The sequence below is a fragment of the Hypanus sabinus genome, chromosome 14, assembly GCF_030144855.1.
Source record: "Hypanus sabinus isolate sHypSab1 chromosome 14, sHypSab1.hap1, whole genome shotgun sequence".
NCBI classification, from domain to species: Eukaryota; Metazoa; Chordata; class Chondrichthyes; order Myliobatiformes; family Dasyatidae; genus Hypanus; species Hypanus sabinus.
In genome coordinates, this window is record NC_082719.1 from 91,314,132 (window position 1) to 91,329,319 (window position 15,188).

Sequence of the window (15,188 nt, forward strand, 5' to 3'; positions counted from 1 at the left end):
ACAGTTGATGTGTTGGGGCCAAGACCCTTCAGCAGGACTGGAGAAAAAAGATGGGAGTAGATTCAAAAGGTAGGGAAGGGGAGAAAGAAACAAGGTGATAGGTGAAGCTGAGAGGGAGGCTGAAGTGAAGAGCTGGGAAGTTGATTGGTAGAGAGATACAGGGCTGGAGAGGGAGTTGTCTGATAGGAGAGGACAGAAGGCCATGGAAGAATGAAAAGTAGGGAGGAGCACCACAGAGAGGCAATGGGCAGGCAAGGAGATGAGGCGAGATAGGGAAAAGGGGATGGGGGATGAAGGGGGGGAGGGGAGTATTATTGACATTTGATAAATCGATAGTCATGCCATCAGGTCAGAGGCTATCCAGATGGAATATATGGTGGTGTTCCTCCAACCTGAGTGTGACCTTATCACAACAATAGAGGTCATGAACTGACATGGAAAGTTGAATTAAAATGGGTGGCCACTGGGAGATCCCGTTTCTTCTGGCGGCTATTTTGATTTAAAAGAGCAAATAACAGGGAATTTAATTGAGAATAAAACTGCAAAAGGGTTGAAATAATGGGGAAAAATCCTTTAGAAACCAAGAACATAGATTTAAAATAATTGATCGTATTAAAAGGAGAGGCAAGGGAAGATTTTTTATTCCACCCAAAGCAGAGAAGGGGTCTGGGCCCCACTACCTGAAAATGCAGTAAGACAGAAGCTCTTCATGCATGTAGAACGATAGAAATCATTTCACATATATTTAAGTCGATCAGCTCTTTTTAAAATATCACATACCCAATGGGCTAAGCAATTTCCTTGTCCTGTGATTCTCTAATAAGGAGCCAGGATCTTTGCAGCCAGACAACGGTAGACCCAGTGCATCTTTGTCTTTGGATTCCTTGATTTAGGAATGACTTCAAGATGATTTCAACAAACCAAATCTCCAGCCAGAGTGAATGGAACATGATGACACAAGTGTTTTCTCTGAGTCAAATACTGTTTAAAAACTGTTTTCAATATCCTATGTCAATGTGCCCTCTAATATTTAACACTACTGAGCTTTAAAAGTCAGAGCAAACTATACAGTCTTAAAGTTTAGATGAATCAGTCCATGTTTGTATACGTTTGTGTCAGATTAGTTCACCCCCAAGAAGACATGCAACTGAACATAAATATTTCTTGAGCTTGACTTAGACATGTTAGAACGTGGTTGAGGCAAGAAAAAAATCAGCCCGAATGAATGGGAGAGTAGACTGGCCTTATTCTGCTCCTATATTTTATGGCCTTTATTTTTATTTAATGATATAGTGAGGTGTAAAAAGATATGACATACGGTTGCAAGATGTTCAATCCTTGTGGATTGAGTTAAGTAAATAACCCTGGGTTAGGGAAAAGGACCCTGATAGCAGTTATATAATACAGGTCCCCACCAGTGGCTGGGATGTGAAGTACAGATTACAATGGCAAATAGAAAAGGTGTGTCAAAAAGTATGAGTCATAGATTTCAACATGCAGGTCGATTGGGAAAATTCAGGTTGGCAATGGATCTCAAAGAGAGTTAGTTTGTTGAATGTCTACGAGATAGCAGTTTAGAGCAGCTTATCATTGAGCCTACTAGGGGATCAGCTATACTAAATCGGACGCGATTAGGGAGCTTAAGGTAAAGGAGCCCTTGGGGGCAGTGATCACAATATGATTGAGTTCAACTTGAAATTTGATAGGGAGAAAGTAAAGTCTGACCTAGCAGTATTTCAGAGGAGTAAAGGAAGTTACAGAGGTATGAGGGAGGAATTGGCCAAAGTAAATTTGAAGGAGACCTTGGCAGGGATGACAGCAGAGTAGCAAGGGCTTAAGTTCAGGTGGAAAATGAGCAAGGTGCAGGATAGATGTACAACAAAAATGAAGAAATATTCAAATGGCAAAATGGTACAACCTTAACTGACAAGGGAAGCCAAAGCTAATGCAAAAACTAAACAAAGGGCATATAACAAAGCAAAAATTAGTGGGAAGAGAGCATTGGGAAGCTTTTAAAAATTTACAGAAAACAACCAATAGAATCATCCAAAGGGAGAAGTGAAATATGAAAGCAAGCTAGCAAATAATATCAAGGTGGATAGAAAAAGCTTTTTCCGTGTGTGGGACAATGAGATAGCAGATGACCTAAAAGAGCATTTTGCATCAGTCTTCACTGTGAAAGACACTAGCTATGTGCCAGATGTTGAAGGGTGTGAGGGAAGAGAAGTGAATGCAGTTATTAAGTCAAGGGAGAAGGTGTTCAAAGAACTGAAAGACCAAAAGGTGCATGAACCACTCAGATCAAATGAACTGCACCCTAGGGTTCTGAAAGAGGTAGCGGTAGAGATTGTGGAGGCATTAGTAACGATCATTCAAGAATCATTGGACTCTAGAAAAATTACAAATGTCACTCCACTCTCAGAAAGCAGGCAGGCAGCATAAAGGAAATTATAGACCAGTTAGCCCGACCTCAGTGGTTGGGAAGATGTTGGAATCAATTGTTAAGGATGAGAGGTTATGGAGTACTTGGTGACACAGATTAAAGTTAAACAAAGTCAGCATGGCTTCCTTAAGGGAATATCCTGCCTGACAAACTTGCCGGATTTCTTTAAGGAGATTACATGTAGGATAAATAAAGGGGATGCAATGGATGTTGTATATTTGGATTTTCAGAAGGCCTTTGATAAGGTGCTACATGAGGCTGCTTACCAAGTTAAGAGCCCATGGTATTACAGGAAAATTACTAACATGATTCCTGTTATTTATTTATCAAGAATACTTTCAAATAAACTACATCAGTGAAAAAAAGGCTTAATACATCTTATGCTTCCATTATGAATATATAGTAGTGGTTTTATAAAACAAATGCTCATTGTAAGCAAAATAGTCCGGATATTTTCTTGCAGATGTTAAACTTATATCAAAGCATACTGTTCTCTTAAATTAAGAGAGAAGTTATTGAAATAGCTGTATTAACCAAAAGTAACGTGACATGGCCATTTTAATAGTTTCCTGGTTAGTGAAAATACCCTCATCCCTAAGAGACCAAGTCATTTTTAACCATTTGCTGTGCATTCAAAATACAGATGCAAAGCCCTGATGCTTGACAGCTTGGAAGTTACAATTTAAAAATATACAAATTCCATTCATACAGCTTTATTAATAATTTATGAATCTTTGGGTATCATTAGACCTATACTTCAAAACATTCAACATTTTGTTACAAGTAGAATTATAAGTCCATCTGAAACATGGACTAAAAGTGTTAACATATTTTGATATATGTGAAGGTAATGCATCACTCCCGCACAGAATCAATTAAGTTTTTTTGTATTTAATTGTCACAAAGTACCTTTACACACATTACACCCCTCCAAACTTTCACAGAAAATCTGGTAGTGGTCAAGCATTAATTAATGGATCCTATCTCACTATCAGTAGTGAACCAGTTTAAATCTACATACATTTTCAGTAAGAAACTTGTATCAGGAAGAAAAGGGGAAAAACCGAAGCACCGACACAAATTAAAAAGAAATAAGAGTCATATAGTTGAACAGAAAATATTGTGTATTTCACACAATATTTAAAACATTGGAAGGATTACTGAAATGTGAAAACCCAAGAAATAAAAAATACAATTGATCAGCAAATGCAGTACATGGCAAGAGGTTGTTAGCTCCATAGGCCTGCATAATTTCCATGAAGACCTGAAGGCAGGGGACCCCCTGCAACAAAAAGCTTTGTTCCAGAGGAGTCGTAACAATGTGTGTAGACAGCATTCGGGAAGTGGTCGATATCTGAAAAGTAATTCCTCCATGTTTCATCGTGATTCTGTAATAATATAAAATAAATCCATCAGAAAAGCAAAATTAAAAGAATAAAAATTTATCAAGTATTCATTTACTTAATACAGCAACATCCTAATTAATGAAACAAAGGGTAAATTGAAAAGAAAATGTTACTTTGGTTTTGCAAACCATCCCTGAACAAGGAAGACCCAGTTCAAATCTGATCCCTGCTGAGTTTTGTGACTTCACCCAACAAAAACAATATGGCAAAAATGGCCACAGTGTTCCCTCATTTTACAGGAGGAGACTCTATTTAGCAAGAGTTCCCCTTGCTGATCATTGTTCAAAGTATGGACTGCAGTGATCCCATGCATATTCAGAATCAGATTTATTATCACTGACTTATACAATACAATAAGATGTAGGAGCAGAATTTGCCCAATCAGCAAATCAAGGTATGATGTGAAATATGTTGTTCTGCAGCAGCTGAAACTCACAAATGTACTATGTACCATGGTGACCAAGAAAAAAAAATCAATGAGAGGTAACCCTTGCTAACAAAAGACACAGAGTGAAAGTTTAAACCAGAATATCTCAAATGAAATTACCTTCAATAAAATGTATGCCCAGAACTCCTCATTAATGTGATGTACAAGAGGCCACACCAGGAGCACCGGATACAATAGATGACCCCAACAGACTCACAGGTGAAGTATTGCCTCACCTGGAAGGACTGTTTGGGGCCCTGAATGGAGGTGAGGGAGGTGTAGTACTTGCTCCACTTGCAAGGATAAGTACCAGGAGGAAAATCAGTGGGGAGGGACAAGTGGACAAAGGAGTCGCATAGGGAGCAATCTCTGCGGAAAGTGAAGGGAGGGAATGAAGTGCTTGATGGTGGGATCCTGTTGGAGATGGCAAAGTTGAGGAGTACAGTCTGCCCTCCTTATCCGCGAATCCAACCAACCCCGAATCGAGAAAACCCGGAAGTGCTCTTCCAGCACTCGTTCTTACAGCTTGTACAGATTTTTCATTATTCCCTAAACAATGCAGTATAACAACTATTTTACATAGCATTTACATTGTATTAGCTATTATAAGTAATCTAGAGATGATTTAAAGTATACGGGAGGATGTGCGTGGGTTATCGTGGAACGGGATCGAGAAAAATCGGAAGTTCTCTTACTAAGTAAGTCGGAACAGATACATCCGGTATTATTTAGCGTCAGTTAGTCAAATGTTTTTCTTAGTATATAGTATATATTTTACCTTTCTATGCATATAAGACACTTAAGAATGTTTGTTTCAGCACCGGGCTCGGGAACGGAAGCTCCCGAGTTTGATCTAGTGATAGATCGCTCCCGAGTGCGCACTCCACCGTGCCGGGTTGATGCGGAGGATCAATAACCCAAAACCCAATAATTAAATCATTGCGTTGCTTAGTAATAATTGTAGCTTTCATCGGGGCACAGCCTTTCTCACTTTATCCTTTAAAATTGTTCCGATCATTGACCGACATAGCCTAACGCTTTTCCAATGACCGATGGCTTTTCACCTCTTTCCCATCGCTTTATTATTTCCACTTCATTTTCAATCATAGTCGTGATTATTTTCATGAACAGAAACACTGCGGATTCAGATCTCTACCGCCGGATCCTAATGTCCGCCACACTGAGACATGTTAAATAAGGTCTGGGATTCCGCTGGGTCCTAAGATCCACCGCATTGAGACAGGTTGAATAAGGGACTTGAGCATCTGTGAATTTTGGTATCTGCGAGGGGACCCGGAACCAATCCCTCGCGGATAAGGAGGGCTGACTGTATAATGTTCTGGATGCAGAGCCTTGTGGGGTGGTAGGCGACGACAAGTGAAACCATATCCCTGGTGTGGTGGTGGGGGCATGGGGTGAGGGTAGATGAGTGCGAAATGAAAGATGCAGCTGAGGGCAGCATCAGTGTTGGAGTAAGGGAATCCCCTTTCTTTGAAAAAGGAGGGTACTCAGTTGTTCTGGAATAAAAAGCCTCATCTTGAGAACAGATGCAGAAAACTGAGAAAAGGGAATGGTATTTTCACAAGTGACAGAGTGGAAAGAGGTGTAGCCAAGATAGCTGTGAGCATTAATGGTTTTATAAAAGTTATCAGTAGGTATTAGTAGACTGTCTCCAGAGATGGAGAGAAAGATTGAGAAAGGGGAGAGGGGTGTCAGAAATGGACCAAGTAAATATGAGGGCAGAGTGGAAGTTGAAGGCAAAGTTGATGAAATTGACAAGCTCAGCATGGGTGCAGGAAGCAACAACAATACAGTCATTAATGTAGTGTAGGAAGAGTTGGAGAGCAAAACCAGAGCATGCTTGGAACATAGACCAGCCAACAAAAAGGCAGGCATAGCTGGGACCCATGTGTTTGAAGAAAGTGAGAGGACCCAAAAGAGAAACTGTTGAGGGCATGGACCAGTTCCACTAGATCTAAGAGAGTGGTGGTGGAGGGCAACTGGTTGGGTCTGTTATCCAGAAAGAAGCAGAGTTTTAAGGCCGTCCTGATGGGGGATAGAAATGGAAAGCAACTAGACATCCATAGTGAAAATGTGACAATCGGGATCAGAGAACTTAGTAATTGAAGAGATCAAAGGGACTCCAGGAACTATTGACAGGATAAGTAAACAGTGGTTTTAATAAGACAAAAATTTCCAACAGCAATGGTTTGATTATGCTTGAATAACTCCTGTGAGCAATGACATCAGCCTCCTTCAAAATGCCAATGAACAAGTCATTTCAAAGAGAGCAAAGAAGACACTAGTGTTTTATCCTTGGACAAAGAGGGTCAGACAGGCGATTCTGTGGATGCAGGAAAGAAACTCAGACGGTAGTTTGCCTCCCAGGTGCCAGGGTCCGGGATGTTTCAGATCGTGTCCAAGATATCCTGCAGTGGGAGGGAGAACAGCCAGAGGTCGTGGTACATATTGGTACCAATGACATAGGCAGGAAAAGGGAAGAGGTCCTGAAAAAAGAGAGTACAGGGAGTTAGAAAGGAAGTTGAGAACCAGGACCGCAAAGGTAGTAATCTCAGGATTACTGCCTGTGCCAGACGACAGTGAATAGGTATAGAATGAGGTCGAGAATAAATGCCTGGCTGAGGGATTGGAGCAGGGGGCAGCAATTCAGATTTCTGGATCACTGGGACCTCTTTTGGGGCAGGTGTGACCTGTACAAAAAGGACGGGTTGCACTTGAATCCTAGGGGGATCAATATCCTGGTGGGGAGTTTAAACTAGAATTGTTGGGGGGGTGGGGGGTGGGAACCGAACTGAAGAGACCGAGGAAGAGGTGGTTGGCTCACAAATAGAGACAGCTTGTAGACAGTGCAAGATAGGCAGGTGATAGAGAAGGGACGCAATCAGACCGAAGGTTTGAGATGCATCTACCTTAATGCAAGGAATGTTGTGAACAAAGCGGCTGAGCTGAGAGCATGGATCAGTACTTGGAGATATGATGTGGTGGCCATTACAGAGACTTGGATGGCTCAGGGGCAGGAATGGTTACTTCAAGTGCCAGGTTTTATATGTTTCAGAAAGGACAGGGAGAGAGGCAAAAGAGGTGGGGCAATGGCACTGTTGATCAGCGATAGTGTCACGGCTGCAGAGAAGGTGGATGCCATGGAGGGATTGTCTACAGAGTCTCTGTAGGTAGAGGTTAGGAATAGCAAAGGGTCCTCTTGTTGCAACCATTTCAACCCTGGGAAAAAGCCTCTGACTATCCACACGATCAATGCCTCTCATCATCTTATACACCTCTATTAGGTCACCTTTCATCCTCCGTTGCTCCAATGAGGAATGGCCACGTTCATTCAACCTATTCTCATTTGGCATGCTCCCCAATCCAGGCAACATCCTTGTAAATCTCCTCTGCACCCTTTCTATGGCTTCCACATCCTTCCTGTAGTGAGGCGACCAGAACTGAACATAGTATTCCGTGGGGTCTGACTAGGGTCCTATATAGCTGCACCATTACCTCTCGGCTCCTAAATTCAATTCTATGATTGATGAAAGCCAATACACCATATGCCTTCTTAACCACAGAGTCAACCTGCACAGCTGCTTTGAGCGTCCTATGGACTCAGACCCTAAGATCCCTCTGATCCTCCACACTGCCAAGAGTCTTACCATTAATACTATACTCTGCCATCATATTTGACCTACCAAAATGAACCACTTCACACTTAACTGGGTTGAACTCCATCTGCCCAGTTTTGCATCCTATCAATGTCCCGTTGTAACCTCTGACAGCCCTCCACACTAACTACAACACCTCCAACCTTTGTCATCAGCATACTTACTAACCCATCCCTCCACGTCCTCATCCAGGTCATTTATAAAAATCACGAAGAGTAGGGGTGCCAGATCAGATCCCTGAGGCACTCCACTGGTGACCAACCTCCATGCAGAATATGACCAGTCTACAACCACTCTTTGCGTTCTGTGGGCAAGCCAGTTCTGGATCCACAAAGCAATGCCTGCTTGGATCCCTCCTTACTTTCTCAAAAAGCCTTGCGTGGGGTACCTTATCAAATGCCTTGCTGAAATCCATATGCACTACACCTACTGCTCTTCCTCCTTCGATGTTTTTAGTCGCATCCTCAAAAAATTCATATTCCTAATCATACTATACCTCTCCAGATGTTCATAAATCCTGCCTCTCAGGATCTTCTCCATCAGCTTACCAACCACTGAAGACTCACTGGTCTATCTCTACTCCCTTTCGTGAATAAAGGAATAACATCCGCAATCCTTCAATCCTCCAGAACCTCTTCCATCCCCATTGATGATGCAAAGATCATCGCCAGAAGCTCAGCAATCTCTTCTTTCACTTCCCACAGTAGCCTGGGGGTACATCTCATCCGTTCCCGGTGACTTAACCAACTTGATACTTTCCAAAAACTCCAGCACATCCTCTTTCTTAACATCTGCATGCTCAAGCTTTTCAGTCTGCTGCAAATCATCACTAAAGTCACCAAGATACTTTTCCATAGTGAATACTGAAGTAAAGTATTCATTAAGTACCTCTGCCATTTCCTCTGGTTCCATACATGCTTTTCCACTGTCACACTTGATAGGTCCTATTCTTTCACGTCTTACTCTTCACATACTTATAGAATGCCTTGGGGTTTTCCTTAATCTTGCCCGCCACAGCCTTCTCATGGCCTCTTCTGGCTCTCCTGATTTCCTTCTTAAGCTCCTTCCTATTAGCCTTATAATCTTCTAGATCTCTAACATTATCTAGCTCTCTGAACCTTTTGTAAGCTTTTCTTTTCTTCTTGTCTGCATTTATTACAGCCTTTGTACACCACGGTTCCTGTACCTTACCATAACTTCCCTGTCTCATTGGAACGTTCCTATGCAGAACTCCACACAAATATCCCCTGAACATCTGCCATGTTTCTTCTGTACTTTTCCCTGAGAACATCTGTTTCCAATTTAAGCTTCCAATTTCCTGCCTGCTAGCCTCATAATTCCCCTTACTTCAATTAAACGCTTTTCTAACTTGTCTGTTCCTATCTCTCTCCAGTGCTATTGTACTAGTCTTTTATGCTAAATTTTTTAAAACTAAAATTCAAGATTCTGGTACTTTTCTCCATTCCCTCCTTCCAATGGGCAGGGAATTTCATCAAGTCACTTTTATTGTCATTTCAACCATAACTGCTGGTACAGTACATAGTAAAAATGAGTGTTTTTCAGGACCATGGTGTTACATGACACAATACAAAAGCTAGACTGAACTACATAAAAAAAAACAACAGAAAAAAAATTCATAATTCTGTTGCAAGATGGCACCACAGCACAACGACTCTATGCTGTCCCAGGTTTCATCTAGCACATAGACAACTCTGGTGAACTTCACTGAACAGCAATTGTAATCACTTTCTCTCTTATTCCAAGCACTGTAATATCTTTTATAGCAGACCCCTGCTCATTAGATAATTTACCACATCCCTGTACCTGAATGCAAGACATTTTCCTTCACAAATTGCTAATGGTTCAAAGTTTCATTTTATTATCAAAGAACATATGCAGAATACAACTGAGATTCGTCTTCCCCAGATAGCCATAGTGTACAGAAAACCACAGCAGTTGAAAGACAGACACCAACCCCCTTTCACCCTCTAGTTTCAATCCCCCCCGACAAGAAAAACAAAAAGCAAAACCTCAAACCCCTCAAACCCTACCTCACACAAAAACTAAGAGATCAGAATATCAAACCCCCAGCCTGACAATCAGCAGCAAGAATGAATGGGCGAGAATGCAAAAAACTGAACTGAAAGAGGCAACATGAGCTATAGTCCAATCCATAAATCTCAGAATTTTGATAACATCTCCAAGAGCAACGACATTCAGCAGCCCCTCTGAGGGATGAGGCGCAGCACAGCCCAGCAGCCACATCAAAGTGCTAGCTCACTCAAACTATATACCAAGTCATAAGCTCCAAGTTTCAAAAGCAAAATTCAAATAAAAAGGAGGACGACGCATAGAAAAATCGAAATGATTGACATCTGGAAGATTTCACCTAAGGAACCATGAATGAACTAGTAGAAGGATGCCGCTAGTTTAGCTGCTAGCAACTTTGAGTGAAAGCTTAATGATTACATTCCATATCATATATTTACAATGGACTAGATGCAAAAATATTTCCCCACTGCTATAATCCTCACTTCTCATTGCTTTCAGCTTCTCACTCATGCTCTCAGCTATGGTTTGCTCTCAGTTCCACAAAACTTTTCCTGTTGATTTGAAACTCTCTTCATCAGACTTAAATTTCAGCTTTTCACTGATATAGGTTTCTTTACAAAACCTTTCCATAAGATTATGAGCTCTGATGTCACACTAAAGTGGATATAATTATCCAATTCCTATTCTGATGTATTCATCATAGCTCATAGAGGTCATCACTAAAAGCCTGTCTCACACTGAAGACAGACTATTGATCCCAACCAAACCATATGGAAGTTTGCCATTTGGCACAGAAACAATCTAATTATACTTATCCATCCACTCCATGATCCTATTATGCTTCATTTTCCCAGACAACTGAAGTAAAGGAGGCTGCACCAGGGCCACTGGATATAGCAGATGTTTTGATGTAAATTTTACAAATAAAGCTCAGAGTCATAGAACACTACAGCATAGAAACAGGCCCTTCAGCCCATCTGGTCTGTGTCAAGCCATTAATATGCCTAGTCCCATCAAACTGTACCTCCATACCAATCCCAACCATGAACCTATCCAAATTGCTCTTAAATATTGGAATTGACCCTTAATTTCCACAAGTGTTAGGATGTTTTGTTGAAATTGTACAGATGTTGGTGTAGCCTAATTTTGAGTATTGTGTCCACTTTTGGCCACCTACCTATTAGAAAGATGTAAATAAGATTGAAACAATGCTGAGAAAATTTACAAGGACGTTGCTGGGACCTGAGTTATCGAGAAAGGTTGAATAGGTAAGGACTTTCTTCCCCAGAATGAAGATTGAGGGGAAATTTGATGGAGGTGTATAAAATGGAGTGAAACAGTAAATAGTAACAGTAAATACAAGCAGGATTGTTTCCACTGAGGTTGGATGAGCCTCGACCTAGAGATCATGGGTTAGGGGTGAAAGGTAAAATGTTTAAGGGAACATAAGGGGGAACTTCATTTAGAGGATGGAGAGTGTTCAGTAAGTGGTGGATGCAGGGTCAATTTCCACCACTGATGTCAGGCTCACTGGCCTATAATTTCCTGGCTTATTCTTGGAGACTTTCTTAAACAACAGAACACATTTAGATATTCTCCAATCCTCCAGCACCTCACCTGCAGCTAAGGTGGTTTTAAATATCTGTTAGGGCCCCTGAAATTTCTGATTAGCCTCACACAGGGTATGAAGGAACACCATGTCAGGCCCTGGGGATTTATCCACCCTAAACTGCCTCAGGACAACAAACACCTCCATCTCTGTATTCTGTACGGGGACCATGACCTCACTTGCTACATTGTCCCATATCTATAGACTCTGTGTCTACAACCCGAGTAAATACACATACCAAAATTCCATTTAAGATATCCCCATCTCTTTTGGCTCCATGCATAGATTACCACTCTGATCTTCCATTGGACCAATTTTGAACCTTGTTATCCTTTTGCTCTCAATATATCTGTAGAATCCTTCAGGATTCTCCTTCACCTTGTCTGTTAAGAGTAACCTCATGTCTTGTTCTGGCTCTCACTGGTTTCCTTCTCAAGTGTCTTCTTCCATTTCTTATTCTCCTCAAATACCTCATTTGTTCCTGCCTTCCTATACCTGCCATGCACCTTTTTCTTAAGTAAGGACTCAATATCTCGAAAACTAATGCCTTTCATTCTGACAGGAACATGCAAACTCTGTACTCTGTAAACTTCATTCCTGAAAGCCTCCCACTTACCAAGTACACCTTTGCCAGAAAACAACCTGTCCCAATTCACACTTGCCAGACCCTTTCTAATAACATCAAAACTGGATTTTCTCCAATTTAGGATCTCAACCAAAGACCAGACCTATCCTTTTGCATAATTACCTTGAAACTAAGCATTATGATCATCAGATACAAAGTGCTCCCATGCACAAATTTCTGTCATCTGTCCTGCCTCATTCCCTAAGAGGAAATCTAGTATCACACTCTTTACTCGGGACTCCTATGTACTGATTACTGAAACTTCCCTGCATTTGACAAACTCTTTCCCAACTAGCCCTTTTACAGAATGCAGTCCCAGTCAATATTGGAAAGTTAACATCACCTATCACTACCTTAAGTTTCTTGCAATAGTCTGCAATATCTCTACAAATTTGCTCCTCTGAATCCCATATATTTAGAGGTGGTTTATAATATAATCCCATTAATGTGGTCATAACATTCTTATCCCTCAGTACTACCCATAAAGCCTCACTAGATGAGTTCGCCAGTCTTTCCTGACTGGGCAATGCTGTGACATTTTCCCTGACTAGTAATGCCTCCCCCTCTCCCTTTAATCCTTCCTAGTCTTTCAGGTCGAAAACAACAGAACCCCGAAACATTGAAGTATCAGTTCTGCCCCTCCTGCAACCACATCATTAATACCTACTGGGTCATAACTTCATGTGCTGATCCATGCCCCAAGCTCATCCCCCTTGCATTCAAATATATGCAGCTCAGAACATTAGTGCTCACTATTTGATTCCTAACTTTGTATGTAGGTTTAATAACAATTGCTCCACAATTGCCTCGGAGGGTGGAGCAAAGTCAACGTGGCATTAAATGGTGACTCCTTTGCTTGCATCTTTGGAAATAGCGACTTCTATCTTTGACATCTCTTTTTTTTTCCTTTCTAAGGTTCTTTTGAACACCCTGACCTGGAGTTACACTCTGATCAGTTCTTTCTGGGAATGAGATCCACTCTCAGGGCCTCACGACCAGCTGATTTTTGATATCCCAAGGATGCAGCCTGGAAGACAAGCACAACTTCAGGGTGCCGGATTTTTGTGGCTTTGGAGATGGGCTGATTCAAGGCCGGTGCCCCTGACCGTGGTGTTGTGGGAGAACACGGAACATCAGGAGCAGCGGGTTTAGCTGCAATGGGTTGTGTTCAGAGACCTGAACCCTGGGGCTGACTCTATGGGTGCAGAGCTCAGAAAAAGCGACGCAACAAACTTTTAACATCATAAATCAGCGAGTTGTTTGTTATACCTCCCCTCTCATTGTGAAACAGGGACACCCCTTTCTCCCTCATTAGGGAGAGAGAGAAAACCTGTGGCATGTTGAATTACCAGGTGAATGAGTAGTCTTTGGGGTACTGCAAGTCTGTCTTTATTGATGCTTGCTGTATGCTTGAGTACTCAGTGGAAGGCGCTGATGCTTTTTTGATGGTGGGGGGGAGGGCCATTACTTTACTGCTGTTTGTGTGTGGCGGGAGGGCTTTGGAGTTCTAACATTCATTCTTTGGGGCATTCCTCTGTCTTCGTCGAAGTTTGTGAAAATTAGAATTTCAGGATGTACATTGTATACATTTCTGACATTAAATGTACCCATTGAACCACCTGTACTATCTGTTCTGGCACTCAGGTCCCCAACCACCGCAATTCCAGTTTAAATTCCCCCACCCTGCCCTTCTATGCATCACTAGTAAACATTCTTGCTAGCAGATTAGTGCCCCTCCAGTACAGGTGCAAACCGTCCCCACCTTCCCTGGGAGAGCTGAATGATCGAAAATTCTTCAATTATGTGAAGAACAAAAGGATGACAGGAATGAAGGTCGGACCGATTAGACATAAAGGTGGGAAGATGTGCCTGGAGGCTGTGGAAGTGAGCAAGGTCCTCAGTGAATACTTTTCTTCGGTATTCACCAATGAGAGGGAACTTGACGGTGAGCACAATATGAGTGAGGTTGATGTTCTGGAGCATGTTGATATTAAGGGAGAGGAGGTGTTAAGAGTTGTTAAAATACATTAGAACGGGTAAGTCCCCAGGGCTTGATGGAATATTCCCCAGGCTGCTCCATGAGGCAAAGGAAGAGATTGCTGAGCCTCTGGCTAGGATCTTTATGTCTCCGTTGTCCACTGGAATGGTACCGGAGGATTGGAGGGAGGTGAATGTTGTCCCCATGTTCATAAAAGGTAGTAGGGATAGTCCAGGTAATTATAGACCAGTGAGCCTTTTGTCTGTGGTGGGAAAATTGTTGGAAAAGATTCTTAGAGATAGGATCTATGGGCATTTAGAGAATCATGGTCAGGGACAGTCAGCATGGCTTTGTGAAGGGCAGAACGTGTCTAGCAAGCCTGATAAGAGTTCTTTCAGGTGGTGACCAGGCATATAGATGAGGGTAGTGCAGTGGATGTGATCTACATGGATTTTAATATGGCATTTGACAAGGTTCCACATGGTAGGCTAATTCAGAAAGTCAGAAAGCATGGGAGCCAGGGAAGTTTGGCTTGCCTACAGAAAGCAGAGGGTCGTGGTGGAGGGAGTACATTCGGATTGGAAGGTTGTGACAAGTGGTGTCCCACAAGGATCGGTTCTGGGACCTCTACTTTTCGTGATTTTTATTAACGACCTGGATGTGGGGTAGAAGGGTGGGTTGGCAAGTTTGCAGACAACACAAAGGTTGGTGGTGTTGTGAATAGTGTTGAGGATTGTTGAAGATTGCAGAGGGACATTGATAGGATGCAGAAGTGGGCTGAAAAGTGGCAGATGAAGTTCAACCCAGGGAAGTGTGAGGTGGTATACTTTGGAAGGACAAACTCCAAGGCAGAGTACAAAGTAAGTGGCAGGATACTTGGGAGCGTGGAGGAGCAGAGTGATCTGGGGGTACATGTCCACAGATCCCAGAAAGTTGCCTCAGAGGTAGTTAGGGTTGTTAAGAAAACTTAT

General features: G+C 42.0%; 1 protein-coding gene across 1 annotated transcript in view; it reads right to left on the minus strand.

The window, feature by feature from the left end:
* Positions 1–2,738: 2,738 nt before the first annotated feature.
* The window catches only part of dcaf12 (DDB1 and CUL4 associated factor 12), an 87,883-nt gene continuing 75,433 nt past the window's right edge, over positions 2,739–15,188 (minus strand). The window contains exon 9 of the mRNA XM_059989633.1: positions 2,739–3,831. Within this exon, the coding sequence (XP_059845616.1) occupies positions 3,673–3,831 (159 nt within the window). The 3' untranslated portion in view covers positions 2,739–3,672. The remainder of the gene's footprint in view (positions 3,832–15,188) is intronic.